The sequence below is a fragment of the Rhinolophus sinicus genome, linkage group LG04, assembly GCF_036562045.2.
Source record: "Rhinolophus sinicus isolate RSC01 linkage group LG04, ASM3656204v1, whole genome shotgun sequence".
NCBI classification, from domain to species: domain Eukaryota; kingdom Metazoa; phylum Chordata; class Mammalia; order Chiroptera; family Rhinolophidae; genus Rhinolophus; species Rhinolophus sinicus.
Genome location: NC_133754.1, coordinates 161,557,853 through 161,578,286, shown reverse-complemented (window position 1 = coordinate 161,578,286; position 20,434 = coordinate 161,557,853). Strand labels below are relative to the sequence as shown.

General features: G+C 35.6%; 1 protein-coding gene across 4 annotated transcripts in view; it reads right to left on the bottom strand.

Moving 5' to 3' along the window:
• Window positions 1–19,610, bottom strand: part of STX17 (syntaxin 17) — a 53,707-nt gene extending 34,097 nt beyond the window's left edge. The window contains exons 1-3 of one of the 4 annotated variants that reach the window (XM_019729223.2): window positions 19,530–19,610; window positions 11,964–12,149; window positions 2,011–2,076 (exon numbers count right to left, since the gene is read on the bottom strand). In XM_019729223.2, coding sequence (XP_019584782.1) covers window positions 2,011–2,076; window positions 11,964–12,086 — 189 coding nt within the window. In that variant the 5' untranslated portion in view covers window positions 12,087–12,149; window positions 19,530–19,610. Of the gene's footprint in view, window positions 1–2,010; window positions 2,077–11,963; window positions 12,150–18,829; window positions 18,967–19,529 lie in introns of those variants that run through there. The other 3 variants (XM_074330769.1, XM_019729224.2, XM_074330770.1) reach the window with 3 other exon arrangements.
• Between the last annotated feature and the right edge of the window lie 824 nt (window positions 19,611–20,434).

The window sequence follows — 20,434 nt, the reverse complement described above, 5'->3', positions numbered from 1 at the left end:
AAGCTCTTGGAAATTAAACATAATAGCAGAAATAAAGAATTCAGTAGGAAGAACTGAAGATAAAGCTGAGGCAATCTCCCAGAAAACAGAAGAGAAACTTAAACACGCAATCCAAGAGTCCTAACATCCAGTAGAACAGGAATCAGCAAACTTTTTCTGCAAAGGGCCGGAGAATAAATAGTTTAGGCTTTGCAGGCCATATGGTCTCTGTTGCAACCACTCAACTCTGCTGTGGCAGTGTGAAAGCAGCCAAAGACAATATGTAAACAAATGGGGCATATGGCAAGCCAGATTTGGATGGTAAGCCACAGTTTGCTGGCCCTTGCAATAAAAGATTAAAAAAGAAAAAAAATAAGAGCAAAGAGAAAACACAGAGGGAAAAAAATTATCACATAAATAAGTTAAGAAAATTTCCCAGAACCAAAGAACATGAGTTTTTAGACTGAAAGGGTCCAACACAAAGCACATAATCATCAAATTTCAGAACACCAGTGATAATTGGATCACAAAAGCTTCCAAGAGAAAAACAATAGGTCCTAAACAGACTAGGAAATCAGATGATATCAACATTTTTAAAAGCAACACTAAACGGGAAAGTCTAGAACACCTTCAAAATTGAAAGGGAATTATAACTAAAATTCTATACCTACTGAAATTAGCAATCACATGAGGGGAGAAAAAGGTCCTTTTTAGACACGTAATTTAAAAATTATTTAAAGTTATTTAGAGAACTCCTGAAAGAGGTACTCCAACAAAACAGTGGAGTAAGCCAAAAATGAGGAAGACATGAGATCAAGGAAAACAGGGACCTGAAACAGAGAAGCAGCTAAGAAAGTCCTAGAACAGCAGCTGTGCAACAAGCCTAGAAAATGAGTCCAGAATGGAACTGAGAGAAGAAAGGCTCCAGGAGGAGTCTTTAGGATAAAAAAATGGAAGTGATGTATTTGAGTATGTAAAAAATATGATTGATAGCATGTAGCAGAGATGTGGAAAGTTTAGTAAAAAAACAAAACAAAACAAAAACTACCAATATACAGAAAGCCAGGCAACAACAACAAAAGAGGCAATTAATTTCAAAGAAAACAAAAGGCTGTACTGTATTTCACTATTTGCTTTAACAAACAACAATATCTATATAATCAAAATAACAGACACTAATTACTAATTCAACCAAGAATTCTAACATACGTAATTAAATATGGGGAATAGCAAAGTGGAAAGCTAGATCCCCAGCTACCATGGCAAGAAGTGAAGAAAAAATGCCTAAACCTGCAAGACTATGAAATACCAGTCTACACATAGTATTCAGGGATAAAGAGCTAAAAACCAGGAAAAATGGCCAAAAGGATTAAAAGTGGTTTCTTCCAACTAAGACTTAGAGATGGATAAGGGAAGGGTACTATCAGCCTTTTAATTTTATTTTGAGTTTTAACTATGTAAATATATGATTTTTAAAAATTAAGTTAAAATAATTAAAATGTATTTATTAAAAAGCCAGTAACTAGCAATGAATATTTACAACACTATATTAATTCAACAATATTACAGTGGAGATCAATATCTTCAAATTATAAGGACAACAACATGATACAATATATGCAAGGAACATGAACAGGCAATTTCCAAGGTGCATATGAAAAAAACCTTTCACCCTTCAAAGCAATAAAAGAAAAAATCCGGATTAAAACAAAAAAGCAGCATTATTTTAATAATTAATTAGCAAAAATTAGAGAAATGGGTAATACTAAGGTGGATAAGGTTTTTGGAAGATGCAGTGATTGTGAGAGTGTAAGTTGACATATAATTTCTAGAGGAAATTCTGGTAATATGAATCAAAATCTTAAAAATATGTATGACATTTGATTTAGTAATTCCTGCTAAAAATGCATCCTTAAGGAAATAGTTACAAATATGCATAAAAGGATTCATCTACAAAGGCATGTATTTTAGCAAAATTTTGTTAAGGCTCTTTTTCATACTGATTTACTAGAAACATTATTATAACTTTACCTGAACTGTACGTCCTGCGTTGATATGCTCTTCGTGCAACTTGTCCCACATCCTGCATCTCTGATACTACAGAAAAGAGAGGGGAAAGGTATTGAATTTTTTTTTATCACGAAAGTGATTATTTCTAGTTACCACAAAAATCCCCACTCATCTACCAAAACTTAAACATACCAGTTGAAAAAGTTATTGACTTAGCAGTGGCAGTTAATTGTCCAAAGACCATACAAGTAGGAAATTCTCAAAAACATTACATAATTCTGGCAAGTGGCAAAACAAAAAAAAATCACTAGATACTATTTCGTTTACCAAATGAGAGTATAAACTTTGCCTATATTGCAAACTCTTTGGAGAGGAAAAAAAGTGAATGAGAATGTGAAAAATAAAGATTAATAGCATTCATCTGAGATTCTTAGTATACATGAAGAATTTTAATTTCTGTCCATGATAGTGTCAAGTATTGGAAACTAAAGTCTAATTGAGAGAAAAAGTAAAATTGATACTACAGATAAAAAGGATGTAAAAATGAGAATAAACATTTAATATATATGTTTTAGTTTTTATCAAGGCAATGTTCAGCTTTTAAAGCTTCATCCAAGAAACTCTGGATGAGCCTGATAATGGAAAATGTTTCATTTGACAGGAACCATAGCAAAAAATGGTAACAGTATAGCATTACACTATACAAAATGGGAATATCAACATCAAACATCACATATTATTTTTGGTTGGAATAAAAAATACAAATAATTAAGATGTTAGCAGATGTGGACTAATGACATTAAATACGTTTTCAGTATACTACACATAAAAAAAAAAATCAACCATTGAAAGGACAGAAACATGAAAACGCCCCATTCACGTATGTAAGGCATAATAGATTATAAAAATAGAGCTATTCTGCATATTCTTGAAATTTAGCAGTGAACAGTGCAGAGAAATAAAAAACCACCTCTTTTGAGACTCTTAAATTGTTTTACATCACCTAAGACCTCAACAATAACTATTAAGCTTAAAAATAATTGAGCTATATTAAATATATATTTACAAACATAAATTTAAAACCATTATCCAATCAAATACATTTAAAACAACTATCAAACTGCTTTAATTTATAAGAAAAATTGATGTCATCAGATCCAGTATGAATGCTTTTGGATAGTGTTACGATATTAATAAAAAGATGAGAATGGAAACCAAAGATACATGTTTAAAAATAAACTTTTAAATTTATTACTCAATATTAATCTGTCATGATATTTTAAGAAAAATTAATGAAACAGAGCTGAGAATTCAGGGAGGCCAGAGTTGCTAGAATTCTTGGGGCAGAACATCAAAGAGAAGAGACCTGCATATGAGGAGACAATTACAATGAGAGGAGAGGCCTTGACTGACAGCGCTCCAGAGACCCACATGGTTTTCTTTTCAAGTCTATAGCTGAGTGCAGATCAGCGCCTGCACACGAGGAAACTACCTGAGGTTAGAAAAAGAACCACTGAAAGGGAACATGTGAACTCAGCCCCAAAGATCACATAGGCCAGAAACAGTTACATGACCACAAGTCACAGAGGAAAAACATTGCAATACACTGGACATCAGGTAGAATAGTCCAAAGTATTGGCCTTTACGGGGGAAAAATCAGCCCTGGAATAAAGGCTGTTCTGATGCTACACCAGAAAGTTTAAAAGAAAGCCTCAAAAATATCAAACTGTTCCTAAATAACTTAAGTGTGTCTCAGAATAAAGCTCAAAAATACTTGGGTTTATTTAAAAATATTCAGTATACAAGGTAAAGTTCACAATGTTTAGCATCCAATAAACAATTATCTTGCATGCAAAAAAGCCGGAAAATATGACCTGGAACGAGAAAAACCATTCAACAGAAACAGACTCAGATATGATAGAAATTAACAGAAAAGACAAGGATATTAAAAGTTATTATGATGTATACCATGTATGCAAGGAAGTAGGAAAAAATGTGAGCATACTGAGACATGAAAGGTATTTTTTAAAAGATTGAATTCCTAGAGTTAAAAATGCAACTGAAGTGAAAAATGCACTGGATGGGATTAATAGCAAATGAAACAATGCAGAGAAAAGATCAGTAAATTTAAAACCATAGCAATAGAAATAACCCAAAATAAAACACATGAAAAAAAGATGGACAATAAATGAACAGCGTGTCCACTGAGTAGTCATGGGCCAACTGAAAGCAACATAGCACGTAGGTAATTGGACTCTAAAAGAGAAAAGACGACAGAAAAAAATATTTGAAAAATTAAGGCCAAAGTTTTCCCAAATCTGATAAAAACCTATAAACCCATAGATACAAGACATTCAAGGAATACTACAAACAAGAAAGATGAATAAAATTATATTAATGCACACCATAATAAAATTACTTAAAATAAGTGAGAGAGAGGAAAATCTTAAAAGCAGCTAGAGGAAAGAAAGACAGATGTATACAGAGGAACAAGGAAAAGAATGACAAAAGACATCTCATGAGAAAAATGCCAGAAGACAGAGAGTACTGAAAACAAATCTAAAACTCAACCTCAATTCGATACCAAGAGAAAATATTTTTTTAAAGCGAAGGCAAAAATGTTCTTTTTCAAACATAAAAAAGTCTACAGAATTCATCACCAGCAGACCTGTAGTGCAAGAAATGTTAAAGGAAGCCCTTTAGGCTGATGAAAAAATGATACCAGATAGAAATCTGGTTCTACACAAAGGCATGAAAGAAGCACTGAATATGGTAAATATAGGTACATACAAAATGTGTCTTTTTCCTTAGTTTTAAAATCTCTTGGAAAGATAACACTATTTAAACAAAAATAACAATGTATTGTGGGATTAATAACATACATAGAAGCAAAATACATGACAATAACACTACAAAGACCCTAAGAGAGAGGAAATGGAAATATATTGTTTTAAGGTTCGTATACATGAAGTGATATATATATTAGGAAGGTAGAGTGTTATAAGTTAAAGAGGAATACTCTGAACTATAAAGCAATCACACACAAAAAAAACACACACCAAAAAAAACAGGTACAATTTATAAGCCAACAAAGAGAAAATACGGAATCATAAAAAATATGCAATTAGAAGGGAGCAAAAGAAGAAAAATGGGACAAACTGACAAAAATAGCAACATGGTGGATTTAAAGACAACCATGTGACAAATCTAGCCAGTACAATAAGGTGAGGGGGGTGGAGAAGAAGGCAGGGGAGGGAGAGAGAGAAGGAGAGAGAGAATAAAATAGTTTGTCTTCATAGATGATTATCTACATACTAGAAAATAGACTCTAACAGAAAAGCTATGTAATATAAACAGATGGCACAAGATTGCAAGCCATAAACTGAGAGCTACTCATGTAATGAAGATAAATATTAATAATAATTAATAATAGTGTAGGTAAACGTGATTCACCTCATGGTGCCTACCAAATTATCAAAAATACAAACTCCAAAACAAACACAAAGGCTAGAATCCCAGAAGTGCTGTAAATCTCCTAATGCATTAGAAACTATTCACTGACAGTGCCAACTCTGAGTATTCGGGTAGGCTAACTTACTTGTGAAGTAACCCATTTTCAAGTATCTACCTTGCATTCAGGGGCATTTCAAATCTTAATCCTCACAATAATCCTATGAGGAAGATTTTAATTTTACCTTTACAACTCTCTAAAGATCATGGGCATTTGCCGTTTTCCCCTGAATGGTTACATCAGTGAATATTATATCTGTGAACTGTAAGGTCCATTCCAGTGCGGTGTGAAGATGGTGTGTTTATATTTGACTGGGGATGGCATCAATCAGGGCATGTTCCACAATAAGTAACTAAATTGAGATTTGAACAAAAAACAATGTTTTAAAGGTGGGCAAATGGAGAAGATAGTGTTAACAGACGTACGAAAGAAAGCAAAAGGATTCAACTCTATTTTTTTCTTCTTCCTTCTTCATTGAGAAAAGTGATCTTCGAAAGAGAACAGTCTACAATAAACATGATTAAGAGGAAAATGAAAACCAAGAAAGAGTAATAACAAACCTAGATACTTCAAATGAGTCCAAGTCAACAGGCCCAAAGAAATTACATCAAGTGAACAAAAAGACCTTGCAAATGTGATCACAGAAACACTTTTGCTTATCTATGAGGAACTGTGAAGAATTGGAAAGGCTCCTGGAGACCAGCAAATATTGACCCAATTTTCACAAAGAAAGTACCTTTAAAACACTGCAGACTGTCAATCTTTGGGAAAATTCTATACCAGATTATCAGAGAGATGGCTTGTGAGAACTTAGAGAAATGGTGACAGCATATCAGAGTACTCTGTCCCTTTCCTGTCCAACATTTTTTATCAATGCCGTGAAAACAAAGAATGCATAATTACCAAATTTGCAGATAACGTAAACTAGAAGGAATAATTACAAAAAGGAAAGATCACAATTCCACATGATAAGAAGAAATGTAACAATGATAAATGTAAAGCCTAACATTTAAATGAAAAAGAGCAACTGTACAAGAAATAGGTATTAATATGTTCTGGCCCAAGAGCTGAAGTGCATATAAAAAAGTCCTATGGATTTTATTTAGTTGATTATAAAACAAATAAAAAAGCCAGCAAGATAAAGCAGCTTCTAAAACAACTGATGTAATCTTAGGCTGTAAACACGCATACGTATGTTCACTCTTTCAACACATTTTTATTAGAAGCACACTATGTTTCAAATACAAAATTAGAAGTTTAACACATTAACCAACATAGTAATCTCAAGAGAGTAATTTAACCACTGTAAGTCTGCTTCCCCACCTAAAAAAGGAAGGCAATAATAAGGCGAATGTATAAGGATGTTGTGGGGATTAAATGATATGCTATACAGAAGGTGCCAAAAAAATGTATACACATTTTAAGAAAGGAAAAACTGTATTAAAATTGTAATAATATATACCAATAACAAAAGATGAATACAAGTCATGTGTGTACATTTTTTGGCACCCCCAGTATATAAAACCCCTAACATAGCACTCAAATAAAAACAATAGCTACTCCCTTTGCTATTATTATTTGCTCATTTGTCAAGTAAACTGTAGAAGAGATTAGTGTCTTGGGTGGCAGCTGAACTAAATGACCTGATCTCTTATAACAAAATTCTAAGGAAAATAAGGAATAAAATAGTTCAGACTTCTTTCTACTTGCTATGCAACATTATAACTAAATTAGGTTACATTATTAAAAACTATTATTCCAAATCTTTGGAGAGGAGACAAAGGTTAAAGTGATTTAATATGTTTAAAAAAAATTACAAGAAGTAACTCCTTAAATATTTATTTAAGTTGGAGCCACTAACAAGCATTTCTAAACTGCACTGTTTTTACAAAATATCGTTTTTGTATTATCTACTTGCACAGTGGCACTACAGAGACAGTTTAAAACAATGCTATCTATAACTTAAAGCAACTAGGATGCTTTTGGTAGCAAGTAACAGAAAACTCAAAATTTAAAAATGGCTTTAATAATAAGGACATTTATCATCTCACATTAGATGGAGCCTAGAAGTAGGATGACAATTCGAGGGTAGTTGAGTTCAGAAGCTTAGAAGGTCATCAAGCACCCAAATTCTTTCTGCTTTATTATCTTTTACAGTTTTGAAGAGTTTTGTCCTCAGACTTGTCGCCTGCTGGCTATAGTTCTGGTTACAACAGGGAGACACAAGACCAGCAGAAGCAGAAGGACCATTTCCTCCCATGTATATCTTTATAACAGTAGAAAAATCTTTTTCAGAAATTTCCATATTCCAAACAGGCTTTTCCCTCAAGTCTCATTAGCCAGAACTATAGAATATATGACATTGTTCAGCTAACCAATGGCACGAATGAAATTACCCCCATTACTCCCTTCATCAATCACCACCTGGGCTGAGGCTTTTCTATCCTGAAACCCAGAGGAAGGCAAAGTGAATCAGGGTTCTGCCAGAAAAAAAAAGACTAGAGGTGGGGAAATGTGATTACAAGATTGAAATAAACTAAAAAGAGAAATGGAAAAGGTTTTTGTTGTAATCACAAGTTAAAAAACAAAAACAAATCAATCAATAAAAACATCCATAAGACTGATTATGTCTGATTTTGTACCATATACTTCAGGCTTCATACTTCCTGACTAAGCCAAGCCACTCATTTTCACACGTATACGTTGCCTTTTATCATGCTCTAAATATTTCCTATCTTATATACTTAATTGAACTGTAAACTTCTTGAGGATTAGAAACCTATTTTTTACATCATTTTCAGTGCTAACAATGCAAGAAACAATGAACACCAACGCTTATGAAAAGCTGACATACATTTATTTCCTGTGATAAATAATTTCCCTCTTAGTAAACCTGTCAAATAGAACACACTTATCTCTACTCTTTTCCAAAATCCAACTAAAATGACAGTACAGAACTTTCAAAGGTATAAATTCACAAGAACAATGAGAATACAATGGAAGATATCAGTTGACAAGAAATTTTAACATTTTGGAAGCTGAAAGGATTATGCAGATGTTGCAACTACTTAGCTGACCAGAGAAAGCTGAAAACTAAGGCTGCAGAAGGGGTGGATGGTGGGGGTGAGAGGCAATAAGAAGCAAGCCAACAAGCATAGCACTACTCCAAAAAAGACTTAGTAACCAGAGATACCACCTACCAGGTAACCAGACAGATGTGTGCCATGGGGTTAAAAGCAGCAGGATTGGTTTAAAGTTTATGTAAGGAACAGGTAGTCCACCAGATGCCCTCTCCGCAGGCCCAAGCAATTGCATTGCCCCTATCACCAGAGAAGACCACACTTGAGAAGAGTATCTGGTGGTTCCCCATTAAAATAGATCCTCACCTGTTCACCCCTCCAGGTAATAAGGCCCCCACTACTACCTTGTAACTCATACACACACACACACACACACACACACACACACAAATACCTTCCAATTAGCACTCTTAAATATCAACAGCTAACCAAGCAAAGCCTGTAATTCTGTAGGCTACCACAAAAAAGGAAAAGGAAGAAAGAAAGGGAGAAAGGGAGAGAGGAGAGAGGGAGAGAAGGAAAGAGAGAGACAGAAATAAATGAAAAGAAAATAAAGAAAAAAGGGAAACCAGGAAAACAGACAAGCTAAAGAGAACAAAAAAATAATAATACCACCATAGAGAGACGATATGATACTGTATCCATGAAACAAGAACAGGAGTCGTTTCTTTAAAAGAATAAAGAGAAAGAGAGAGAATTGAGAGAAAAAAGGAGAACAAAGAAGAAATACACTTCTGGTTATTTAATCTTAACGGGAACGTGGATGTGCGAGTTAGAGCTGGAGCTGCCATTTTATATGTAATAGAAACAAGCTGAGCATCAGACAGCAAGTTAAAAAGAGCCTGGGTCTTTAATGACTGTTGAGCTGCTTAGACCATCTCCATAAATGAAAGATTAAAAATGAAAGCAAAAACCAAAAAACCTCTGTCTTGTTTCATACACTGTTTTGGGGTTTTCTGCCACATGCACTTCAACCACATACTAACTAATACAGTACATGCTACACAATAAGTTTTCCCTCAACCCCCTACAATATGAAACAAAGAAAATGAAGTTCCACGTTTACTATCTTGTTGTTCCTATTCACTATGCTTAAGTCTATCCTACATTAGCCAAGAAAGCTGAATGCTAACACTTCAAATTTCAGGATTACGTTCTAATCACGTCTATCTTGTGTAATAACGTGTCATGCTGAAGGACCTATGGAACATAGCCCCAGGTGTCCACAACACACTGCTCTCATTGTTTTCGGATGTTGCAGAATCACTCCACTAAGGCTTACCTTCAATTTCCCTTCAGTCTGACTTTCTTCTTTGAAATTCACATTGGATGACTGATGGCTAACATAATAAATATTTTATCTTTCTACACCCTTCCCCCAGGAAGAATATGCCTTTCTGACAGTGAGGCATCGTTAGACACCTGGCCTATAAACGTAGTTCTTAACTCTTTTGTCCACAGTGAATACTGCTGCTTTTAAATGCTTTTACATCGCCACAAACTATGTACTAAAATATGCTAGTCATTCTCATATAGATAAAAAGTCACTTTCATAACTAATGAGAAATCCTAGAGGCAGTAGAATAATCAAGAATATGGAATAAAACATAGATAAGTATGAGTTTAATTGCTTAGTTTCAGACAACATCACCTATACGGTAAATTGTAATTATTCTGATATTGACTAACATTTCCACAATAAGTAAAAATTTCACCAAATGCTAAAAGAAAACTGTTCCAGCAAAGGAAGATCAATATAATCCTAGAATAATTTTCTTATGAAGTCTGGCACAACTAACCAAATCAGTAATACACCCATTCCTGTCCCATCCGCCTTTCTCTCTGACTTTGCCACTGATAATCGTTTGGGTGGTACATGTAATTAGGCTCTGAGGGTAATGACAGCAGGCACTTTCATGTAAAATGAATGTAAGAAAAAAAGAAATCTAAAACATGCCAAACCTCAAAGGTAAAATAGGATAATAAAGGAAAGAAATGGTCTCAGCAGACCACGGTCTACCTATTTCTGCTTTTCAGAATCAATTCTGCCAAATTCTTGTCATCTTTGTAACTGAATACTTCAATATGAGCTCAGGACTTTGACACACCTCCAAAGCGTGTCAAACCTCCAACCCGGATCTGATCAATCAAACGTAAACAAGTCTATTTTTATACTGTTAGAGTGCTAACAGAACAAGCCCTCCTCATTCATCCAAGCATGGAACCCTTTAATTTGTTTTTGGTCATGACCAGAATAACCAGTTTACCAGACAACTCCTCCATCCTTAAAAGTCACAGTACTTATTGTTCATGGATAAGAAGAAAGAAATTAAGAAATGACAAAATATTAATCTTGAATATACTAATACCTTCATATTTGCACTGAAATTTTCATCATAATATTCTTGGCACTTACTTTCTATAGTTTTTAAAAATACTTAAGTACTAGGGAGACAGACACTATCTATGGGAGAAAAAATGTTTGATATTCTTTTTACTTGTATAAGGTAGTCAGTTGAGGGTGATAAATATTGTTTATATTGAAAGGCTTAATGATCACTTCCACACCCCGCCACCCCATCACCCCAGAAAAAAAAAAATCAGTGAAGGGCCACACAGATTAAAAATGATACTGGGAGAGGTGTTTTTTTTTTTTTTTTGAAGGAGCAAATACCACTGACCTGTCCCACAGCAAACAAGACCTATCAAAAAATATAACCTATCAAAATCAATGCTCAGTACTCAGTAAGCCTGATGGTCCCATAAATGGCATCACCATTCCACCAGACCCTGGCCAGTCCAGGCTCTGCAACCTCCACCATAGTCCCTGAGACTAGTTCTTCCCTCTTCCTGGTTCCTAAACTGACCTCTAGGCAGTATTTCTCAATGTTGGGCTTTCCTCAAAGGGAAGCAGTGAAAGTGGGAAATTCCCTCACATCACACAATGATTTGCCTCTTTAATCTACATGCACCTGAAGAGGATCGGAGTTACTGATAGACACACAGTCAAGGTTCAAAACACTTGCCATCGGGTGAATGAAGTTAATGTAGCCCCTTAGCCAAAGTTCGCCGCCTCCACACTATGGTACACTATGAAACAGTTTGCATTTTAATTATTAACTGCCTAATACATCAGTATGTACAACTAGAAAAATGTAGATTCTATTCTTATATCCCTTCCTAAAAAAAGGAATGAGAGGTGTCTTTGTAGAACAGAAAAACCAGATTTAAAAAAAATGAATAATATTGCTAAATCAATAGGAGCTAGATGTGGCAGCAAAGCCTCTTATCTAATATTCTGAATTTAGCTAAAATGTACAACAAATATAAATCAGAATATGTAACTGGATTTTTTGTGTGTGGTAGAAAATGGAAAAACTTACCTTCTCAATATTTATCTGGTGCTTTCTTAACCTCTCCAGGTCTGTTGGGATTACTATTTTAATAAACTTCTGGATAGCTGGTTCCAGACGGCGTAATTTCACTTTTTCTTCATCGTCAGACATCCTAAAAAAGTGTTATGTCACTTCTACTTGCAACGACTGTCTTTTCTACTCATATAGAAAAACCTAAAAGGGAAATATTTAAGAATTTTTTAAATGAGTTCTTACTATTTTTAAAAGCCAACTATTAGGTAATTTTATAATTTATTCTAAATATGTATTCAACTTAATGCTAAACTTGAATGACTTGTTTTTTAAGAAACATTTTATTTTAAAACCTTTTTTTCTCTACAAAAGTAATGTATGTTCACTTTAGAATGTTTAAAAATATGAAAAGAATAAAATAAAATCAACAATCATCTGCTTACCCAGTTAACTTCTCTTTCCATGTTTTTCTCCTATCCCCTCCTCTTTCCATTTTGATGTATGTCTTTCCACATCATTTTTTACATAAGGATGTATGCATGCATGTATAGAAATACCTTTATAAAAAAACTAGGAATATACTGCCAAAGTTTTCATTTCCAAATGTATCTGGGATATTGAAACCTTTTTGAAAAAGGTGTCAAATGGCAAAATTGGAGGAAAAAATTTCATTCTTACCATTTCTGTTTGTTATCAAACTTAATTTCCAATATCATAATGTATCTACGTAATTACATACTGTAAGTATACCACTGCATCCAACTCTTCTTATTGATGTCCTTTAAATTAACTCTTCCCTTTTCCACCAAGTGATTAGCATTGTCTACAACTAATACAAATAACCATTGGCACAGCTAAAATAAGATCCCAGGATTCCTCAAAGTACAATCAAATGTTCTAATTCACCAGCAGTTTTCTACCAGTGTTCCAGGAAGTCCAAGGGTATGGCCTTTGGGGCCAGGATCGGAGAGGGCAGGGATTAGAAAATGAGGCTCTAGGACCCCACACTTGCTCCAACTGGGGAAAATTTACTTATATCTATTTCATAAATTTGAGTTTATTAGATTTTATATACATAAAGGGCTCCACTGCTTAACCATGCTTGAAAACCACTGCTGGGCACCATGGTTTCATGCCATCTCATTAGCCACAACCACCTCCATATTTCAAAAAAAAATTAAGTTGACCATGTTAATCCCATTGGGTTATGGTGTTGTATACCAGGGTCCATAGAGATAGGGGTTCACAAAAAGGCTTTGTGGATTCACTGAATCTTTATGAAAACTTATGAATGTATTTTTTAGTTATTTTAAAGGACCCAGTCCATTGCTTTCGTGAGATTATCAAAGAGGATCTATCATTCCAGAAACATTACAAACTATTACTATAAATCATGTTCTGTTTCTCTTCTTTCTTTCATATTTGAAAATCTTTTTTTTTCCACGCCATGTTTATTTACAAATATGTCTAGTATGTAGAGTTCAACAGTTTGATCCATTTCTCAAAGTGACTGCACCTCTTAAAATGCTCCCCTTCATATCTATTTCATGGATTAAGTAAAACAACCTTATTTCTTAAGCAGTTGGTATCTTACTATAAAGAAAGGTGTGGCAAATCCAGATCCAAAGTACATAGTCATCATAACAAGCAACCACCCCTTGTTTTCCATTGAAAATGGCACATTTTTCCCTGGGCCCTCCTCACAGTGGCTCCTACTAACGACAGAAGTTGTGAACCTCCCAACACAGCAGCGCTGTTGGGAGGCCGGCGAAAGGCACAGAGACCGAAAACAGATGACATGCCAGGACCACACCAAGTGCTCCTTTCTTCTTGAGCTTGTTCCCCTGCGACAGAGGAAAATCTTGAAGTGTTGGTTTTACAGACTATCTCATCTTCTTGTAATTTGGATTTTATGTTTGATCTAAGCTCAAAAGCAAAAAAAAAAAAAAAAAAGAAAATCTCCATTCACCAAAAATGGAGTCCTACAGTAAGTAGTGCATGGGAACTGGAGATACATAGAGAAGTTAATTGCCAAAAGTTAGTCCTCAGACCCAACAAAAGAGGAAAATTCATAGCGAAGGGACTAGAGATAGTAATCTAAGAGGCAAATTAAAATAGGTACATTTTAGACTATTCAAAGATATAAAGGAAGAAATAGAATCTTTTTAAAAATTAGACAATTTTATGAAACAGTAACAGGCCAATCTAAAAATAAACCAAGTTAAAATTCTACTTAAAAAATCCTACTCAAACACCTAAAAAGATGGGTAAACAGTAAACTGTAACTGAAGAGAGAATTATTTGTTGGAAGATATCAGTTAGAACACAGAGGACTAAAAGATACAAAATGTAAAAAGAAGATAAGGGACATAAAGGATAAAATGGGAAGCTCAATAACAGAAGTCCCATAAAGAGGGAATAAAAAAAGTGGTGAAAAGGCATTATTCAAAGAGAATATGCTGAGAATTTATAGGACCTCAAACTGAAAATGCGCATAAGCCCCAAATAGCATAAATAAAAAAACAAATTTACCTGAATACATAGAACTGTAGAACATCAAGGGCAAAGAAAAAAATCTTAAAAAAGCAAACCAGGGATAAAAGACAGATAAACTAAAACAAAAGCAGCAAACTTTTCATCAAAGCAAGACACCAAAAGACAGGAACAGCTTCAAAGTGCTGAGGGAATTGGTAAATACCCAGGTAAATTATTCAGAAATGAAAGCAAAATAATAATTTTCACATATATAAAGACTGAGTTTATTACCAAGCCCCTCATTAAAAGAACTACTAAAACACATACTTTAACAACAAAGAAAATAAACCCAAAAGAGTGGAATGGCAAGTAGCAACAAATATAATATACTGTTATTAGGTGAATAAATGAATAAATGAATGAATAAACAAAGAAAAAAAAGGTTTATTTTGAATAATCTAAGAATAATGTCTTTATTTAAATTATTTTTCTATAATGCATCTTTTTATAACACAGAGTATTACATTACATAGACGTTACATAATTCAACTAATCATCTACTGTTTGCTAGTTAGGCTGTTTCTAATTTTCTACCATTATACACTATGCCACAGTGTAATTACCCTCCTTATACATAAATCCATAGTACATCTATAATTATTTCTGGAAATCGAATTAGTAGGTATACACAAGTAGGACTTTTGATAACAAATGTACTAAAAAAATATTGTGCCTATTTACAATTCCTACTAGCAATACATCAAAATGTCCATTTATCCATACTCCAACCAATACTTGGTATTATCATTTTTATTAAACATTCTACTGGTGACAAAATGGTGTCTCATTACTCATTATTGTTTTATTTTGCAATTCTTAAATTATTAATAGGATTGATTTATTAGCCATTTACATTTCTTCTTTCCTGAATTGCCAGCTTGTGCAAAGTGTCTGTTGTACTACAAGGTGTATCTTTTTCTTATTATATTTAACATATAATAGACTCATAAATTTTAAATTATTTAACATTAATGTTTTCCAGTTTATCACACTGCTTCTTGTGTTTTCTTCTACTATGCAGAGTAAATACTGTAGGAATGTATCTTTATACCTATCACTATTCCTATCAAAATGTTTTTAAACATCCGTGGTGCTCAATAGATGCTGATGAAACTAAAATGTTTCTTCACACGCCCCTTCTTCACCATTTCTAATCCTATCACTCTAGTCAAACAGCACAGTATGTTTAGCACACTACAAGTGTCCTAATTGGCCTGCCTTTAGACATTTTGCCTTCTCCAATTTTTCCCCCGATTACCAAATTACTATATATCAAACACCAACTGTAACATGTTCCTGCTCCGAACGAAAACTTTTGCAAGTTCCCTATTATTTTAACAAGAAAAGACAATGTTCATAAGTAGATCCGCCTAATTTATTATCACCCAATCTCTACTTTTGGCTTTGCAATGATGTTCCCTCTTTCTAGATCCTCTTTTCTATCCCATCTGCCTTTAAACTTTATGTATCATTTGAGACATAATTCAAATGATTCTGTCTTCTCTTCCACTAATGTTTATAATGCTTAACAATCTCCAGTTACTGGATATGTGGCTTGTTTTCAAGGTTGCCCTATGCTGATTAGCTTTCTTTTTTGAGTTCCAATAGTGGTATTTCCAGGTCAGAGTTATGCATGACTCTGCCCCTCAGCTTTCCATGTGCAAGAAAAACCTATGGCCTCATAAGGGCCATCTCTCAGGGAAGCCATTCTGCCCCCAGAACCTTCCAACTTGTTTTCCAACTCTTGGTCTCCTTCCAGCTAATATTTTTTCTTCTCTCCAGCATTTCCATTTTTATGAAATTATAACAAAATGCCTATATAAAACTAAGAAGAGAACATAACATTCAAATAATTGCCTAAATCATGATGCTATTGAAACACAAAGTTGTCCAGCAGTGGCTGATGATAAAATAGCTCAAATAATGTTTGTAAGCTCTTAAGGGAAAATCGTAATTCAATATACAAATGTGATTTAAAAGTGCAATTGAATAATAAATGAAAGTGTATTTAAGCATTTCTTGATTTTTCAGTCAGAAAATTGGAACATATTTATGATATAATTAAAACACAAAAAAACAAAAAATACATTTACATCAACATCAAACTATGTAACTATGCCTATGAAAAAGACAAGAGAAAACACAAAAATGCCCAATTTCTCAAACTTCTGTAGAGCTGTGTTACTTTTAAAATTTTTTTAACAAGTGTAATGGAATATTTGGGGTGATAGAATTGTTCTGCATCATGACAGTGGTAATGGATACACAATTATATGTATTCATCAAAACTCACAGAACTGTATACTACAAAGCGAATTTTTATAAATTACAAAACAAAAACAACTACAGTATGTGGGGAAACCCAAATGGAATACACACTATAAAAAATAAAATTAACTGTATTATAAATAGCATAATCATACTGAAAGAAGGGATGGAAGAGAATAATCTAGGTAACTTTACAAAACTGTATTTAAACTGGATACTACAAAGCTAAAAAGGGTTACACAAAACTATACCATACTCTAGTCAGTAAATTTGTTTCTCATAGAAGTATGGGTTAGAAATACTGAAATTATGTGTATTACTGGATCGAACAAATAAGAAAATATTTTGTAGAACACAAAAACCAGACTTCTGTCAAAGAAAGAAGTTACAAATAAGGGACAAGAAAAGAATGAACCCTGTGGTGTTAGAGTCAGAGGTATCAGAATGAACTTTTTTAAAAAAACATAAACAGAAAAAATATATATATGTGTGTGTATGTGTGTGTTATTATATATGTGTATATATATACACTCAGGTATATATATAGAATATATATATTCTATCTGTATATATGTACAGATGTATGTCTATACAAATATAAAAATAAATCTTTGTGTATGCATGGATATGCGTGTGTGTGTATATATACATATACACACTGATATATATGCACATGCCAGGCATTAGAAGCAATGATACCTCAGTAGCAATGAGCATATCTAGCCCCTAGATCTTGGTGTTTAAATGCCACTCTCCAAAAAAAGAAACCAGGGGTCCTTGGAGAAGTGATTGGTCCCAGGGCTGGGGCAGGGAAAACACAAGATAAGTCTGGAGCATCTTATGGTGCCAGAAAGGAAGGAAGTTCTCAAAAGAGGATAGCGGGTTGTCAAAAGGGCACAGGAAGCAACTGAAAAAATTTCCAATGGCCAAAGCTGGAACAACTTGAGCCATAAAATAAATAACAAAAGGGTAGGATAATAACAAGTAGAAAAATAAAAGATTCCATACTGATAAATAACTGAATAAATAAATGAGAAGAGACAGCTCTTCCTTACAGAACATTAATAAATGAAGAAATGAGAAACAAAGTCACCATCAGATCATCACAGTAATAATTACTGAAGGCAAGATCCATCAATGGATGCTAAAATTAGCAAGTGAAAATTTAAGGAGAAACAGGATATTTGCATAGTTTAAAAGTTCTCACCCAAGATATCGATTAATTACAAAGGGAAAAAGAGTAACTTTACATTAGAGAATCCCAGGAGACACCGCCTTAACTAAGCCATTAATAATTGAATGCAATGTGTCATGTCAGGCACCCCTCAAATGATTGAGAAGGGCACATACACACCTGTGGTAGCAACAGATTGCATAACCTTAATCAAATCATAAGGGGAAAAAAACAAAAACCTAATTGAGGGACAGTACAAAATAACTGACCAGGACCCTTCAAAAGTGTGAAGGTCATAAAAGACCAAGACTGAGGAGCTGTCAAATTGGAGCTCCTCAGTCTTGGTCTTGGAGGAGACTAAGGAGCCATGCCAACTAAATGCAATGATGGGTCTTAGATTGGACCCTGGAACAGAATAAAGTCATTACTACTAAAAAAAGAAAAAAAAGAAAAGAAAATGAAATCTGAAGAAAATTGGTAGTTTATTGTATTGTACCGATGTTAATTTCTTACCTTTGATAATTGTACCAGTCATATCAGGTGTGAACATTAAAGGAGGCCGTAGAGGACTCTGTATTACTTTTCTAACTTTTCTGTAATGTCAAATTATTTCAAAATAGTCTTTTTGTAATGTATGGATTGATGTTTCACATAACCCAGGGCAAACCTTTAGAACTGAAACCATATTCACCACACTAACACCTGGGGGGAGGGGTTTCCAGATGTTACAGACTTTACCATTTAGCACTTGCAACTATTATCAGCTGAGTACCACAATATTCATGTTTCTCGTGAGAAAAAAGTACTGGGAAGTTAACTAAATTACTTAAGAGATTGTTGATAACTGAAAAGCCCCATTCCCCAGATAAAGTCCAAAATCGCTGAAACACCCCCCTACACTCACCCAAGAGTAATGAACACCTTCCATCGGCTTAGAGATCCCACATTTCTCCACACTGGTGGCACCGAATTTCCTCAAGCACGTCACCCCGTGTTTCTGACTGGGGGGCAGGGTATTGACTTTGGAAGAAAAGGCCTTTAGTCCTACTATAAGGTCTCCTCTCTGAGCCTCGGATCGCGAATTTACAAAAGGAGGGAGTTAGATGTGGGACCGTCTGTGAACCACCTCCTAGTCTGGCTGACAAGAGGCTCCGATCTCTTGCTCCTGGTCCACTCCGCACCACTCCTGAGCCTCGCGTCACCCCCTCGCAGTGTCACCCTCGCAGTGTCACCCACGGCGCACCTAGGCCACACACAACAAACGCCCCCCACCAGAGATCGGATGGGCGGGCTCGTCTCCGGAGGACCCCGGCGACCTAAGGCCTACAGTGCGTCACGGGCAAGGCAGACGCCAGGAACTTTTCCACCCCGCGACCCCGGGAGGCCATCACGCTCGTCCTGTCGGCCGCCTCCCTATACCCGCTTCGGACAGTGCTTCCAAAAACGAAACTGCCACTTCTTGGAGCCGGGAGGAGCCCCAACGGCGCTCGCACTTCCGATCTGATGCCCCTCTTTCCCGCAGGGGGGGGCCTCTCCCGCGGGCCGGGCCCACAATGCGGGTCAGGCTCTGACGACCCTACGGCGGCCTCCCGCGAGCCCCTTACCTCCCGCCGGGGCGCTCGAGGGTGGTCGGTGCGTAGGGCGCAGGCGCGGGAGCGACAGGGCGGGGAGTCGCATTGGGCCGGCCGGGCTAGGCCCCGCCCCCACCCGCCGCGTCCGAGCGTTGAGAGGTGTGACCCACGCGCAGGTGAGTACAAACGCGGGCGGGAATCTTTTTAAAAAGTGGTCTTGGTTTATGTAGTGGGGTGGTAACACTCGAGCCAGTAGGAAGGAGACACACAAAGGCGTTTTCGTCCGTTTGTTGACTGTGAAGTATGAGACAATTCATATATGTATAGCCCTCTACGTTCTGCAAAGTTTTTGTCCCTTTTCCTCTGTTCTCCCAGGAACTTTATTGACTGGGCTGGCCCTGTGTTCTTAGCTCCTTACACATATGGAAACTGAAGCTCAAAAAAGTTGTGCCTTCTTCCTCTCGCCACTGCTCCCAGAAAGAAAAGAAAAAACAAAACCTGAGGTGGAGCCGGTACAAGTCTTAACTATAACAGGCGCAGAAATTGAAGCTCAGAAAAGTTTGATAACCACCCCCCCCAAAACAAGTTGAGCCCTTAATGTCAATGTCCTTATTCCAGTTTTATAGCTAATGACACTGAGGTTCAACAAAGATTTTTTCAGTGACTCACTCCAGTGCAGCCAATGAGTGGCAGAGTTGGAACTCCAGCTGGATATGCTAATTTCCATCGCAAGTTCTTCCAGTTATACCTGCTACCACCAATGAACAAGCAGATTAGCTGGCTTTGAAGCCCTGTCCAGGTTACAGGTCCTCCGCTTTGGATGGCCGAACTTCCAGACCCAGCCTTTTTAACACATGTTTGTCAATGTTCAGATGACTTGCTTAGGATGTATCCACTGATGGTATTGTCCTCAGAAGGAATAAGGATAGTCAAGCCAT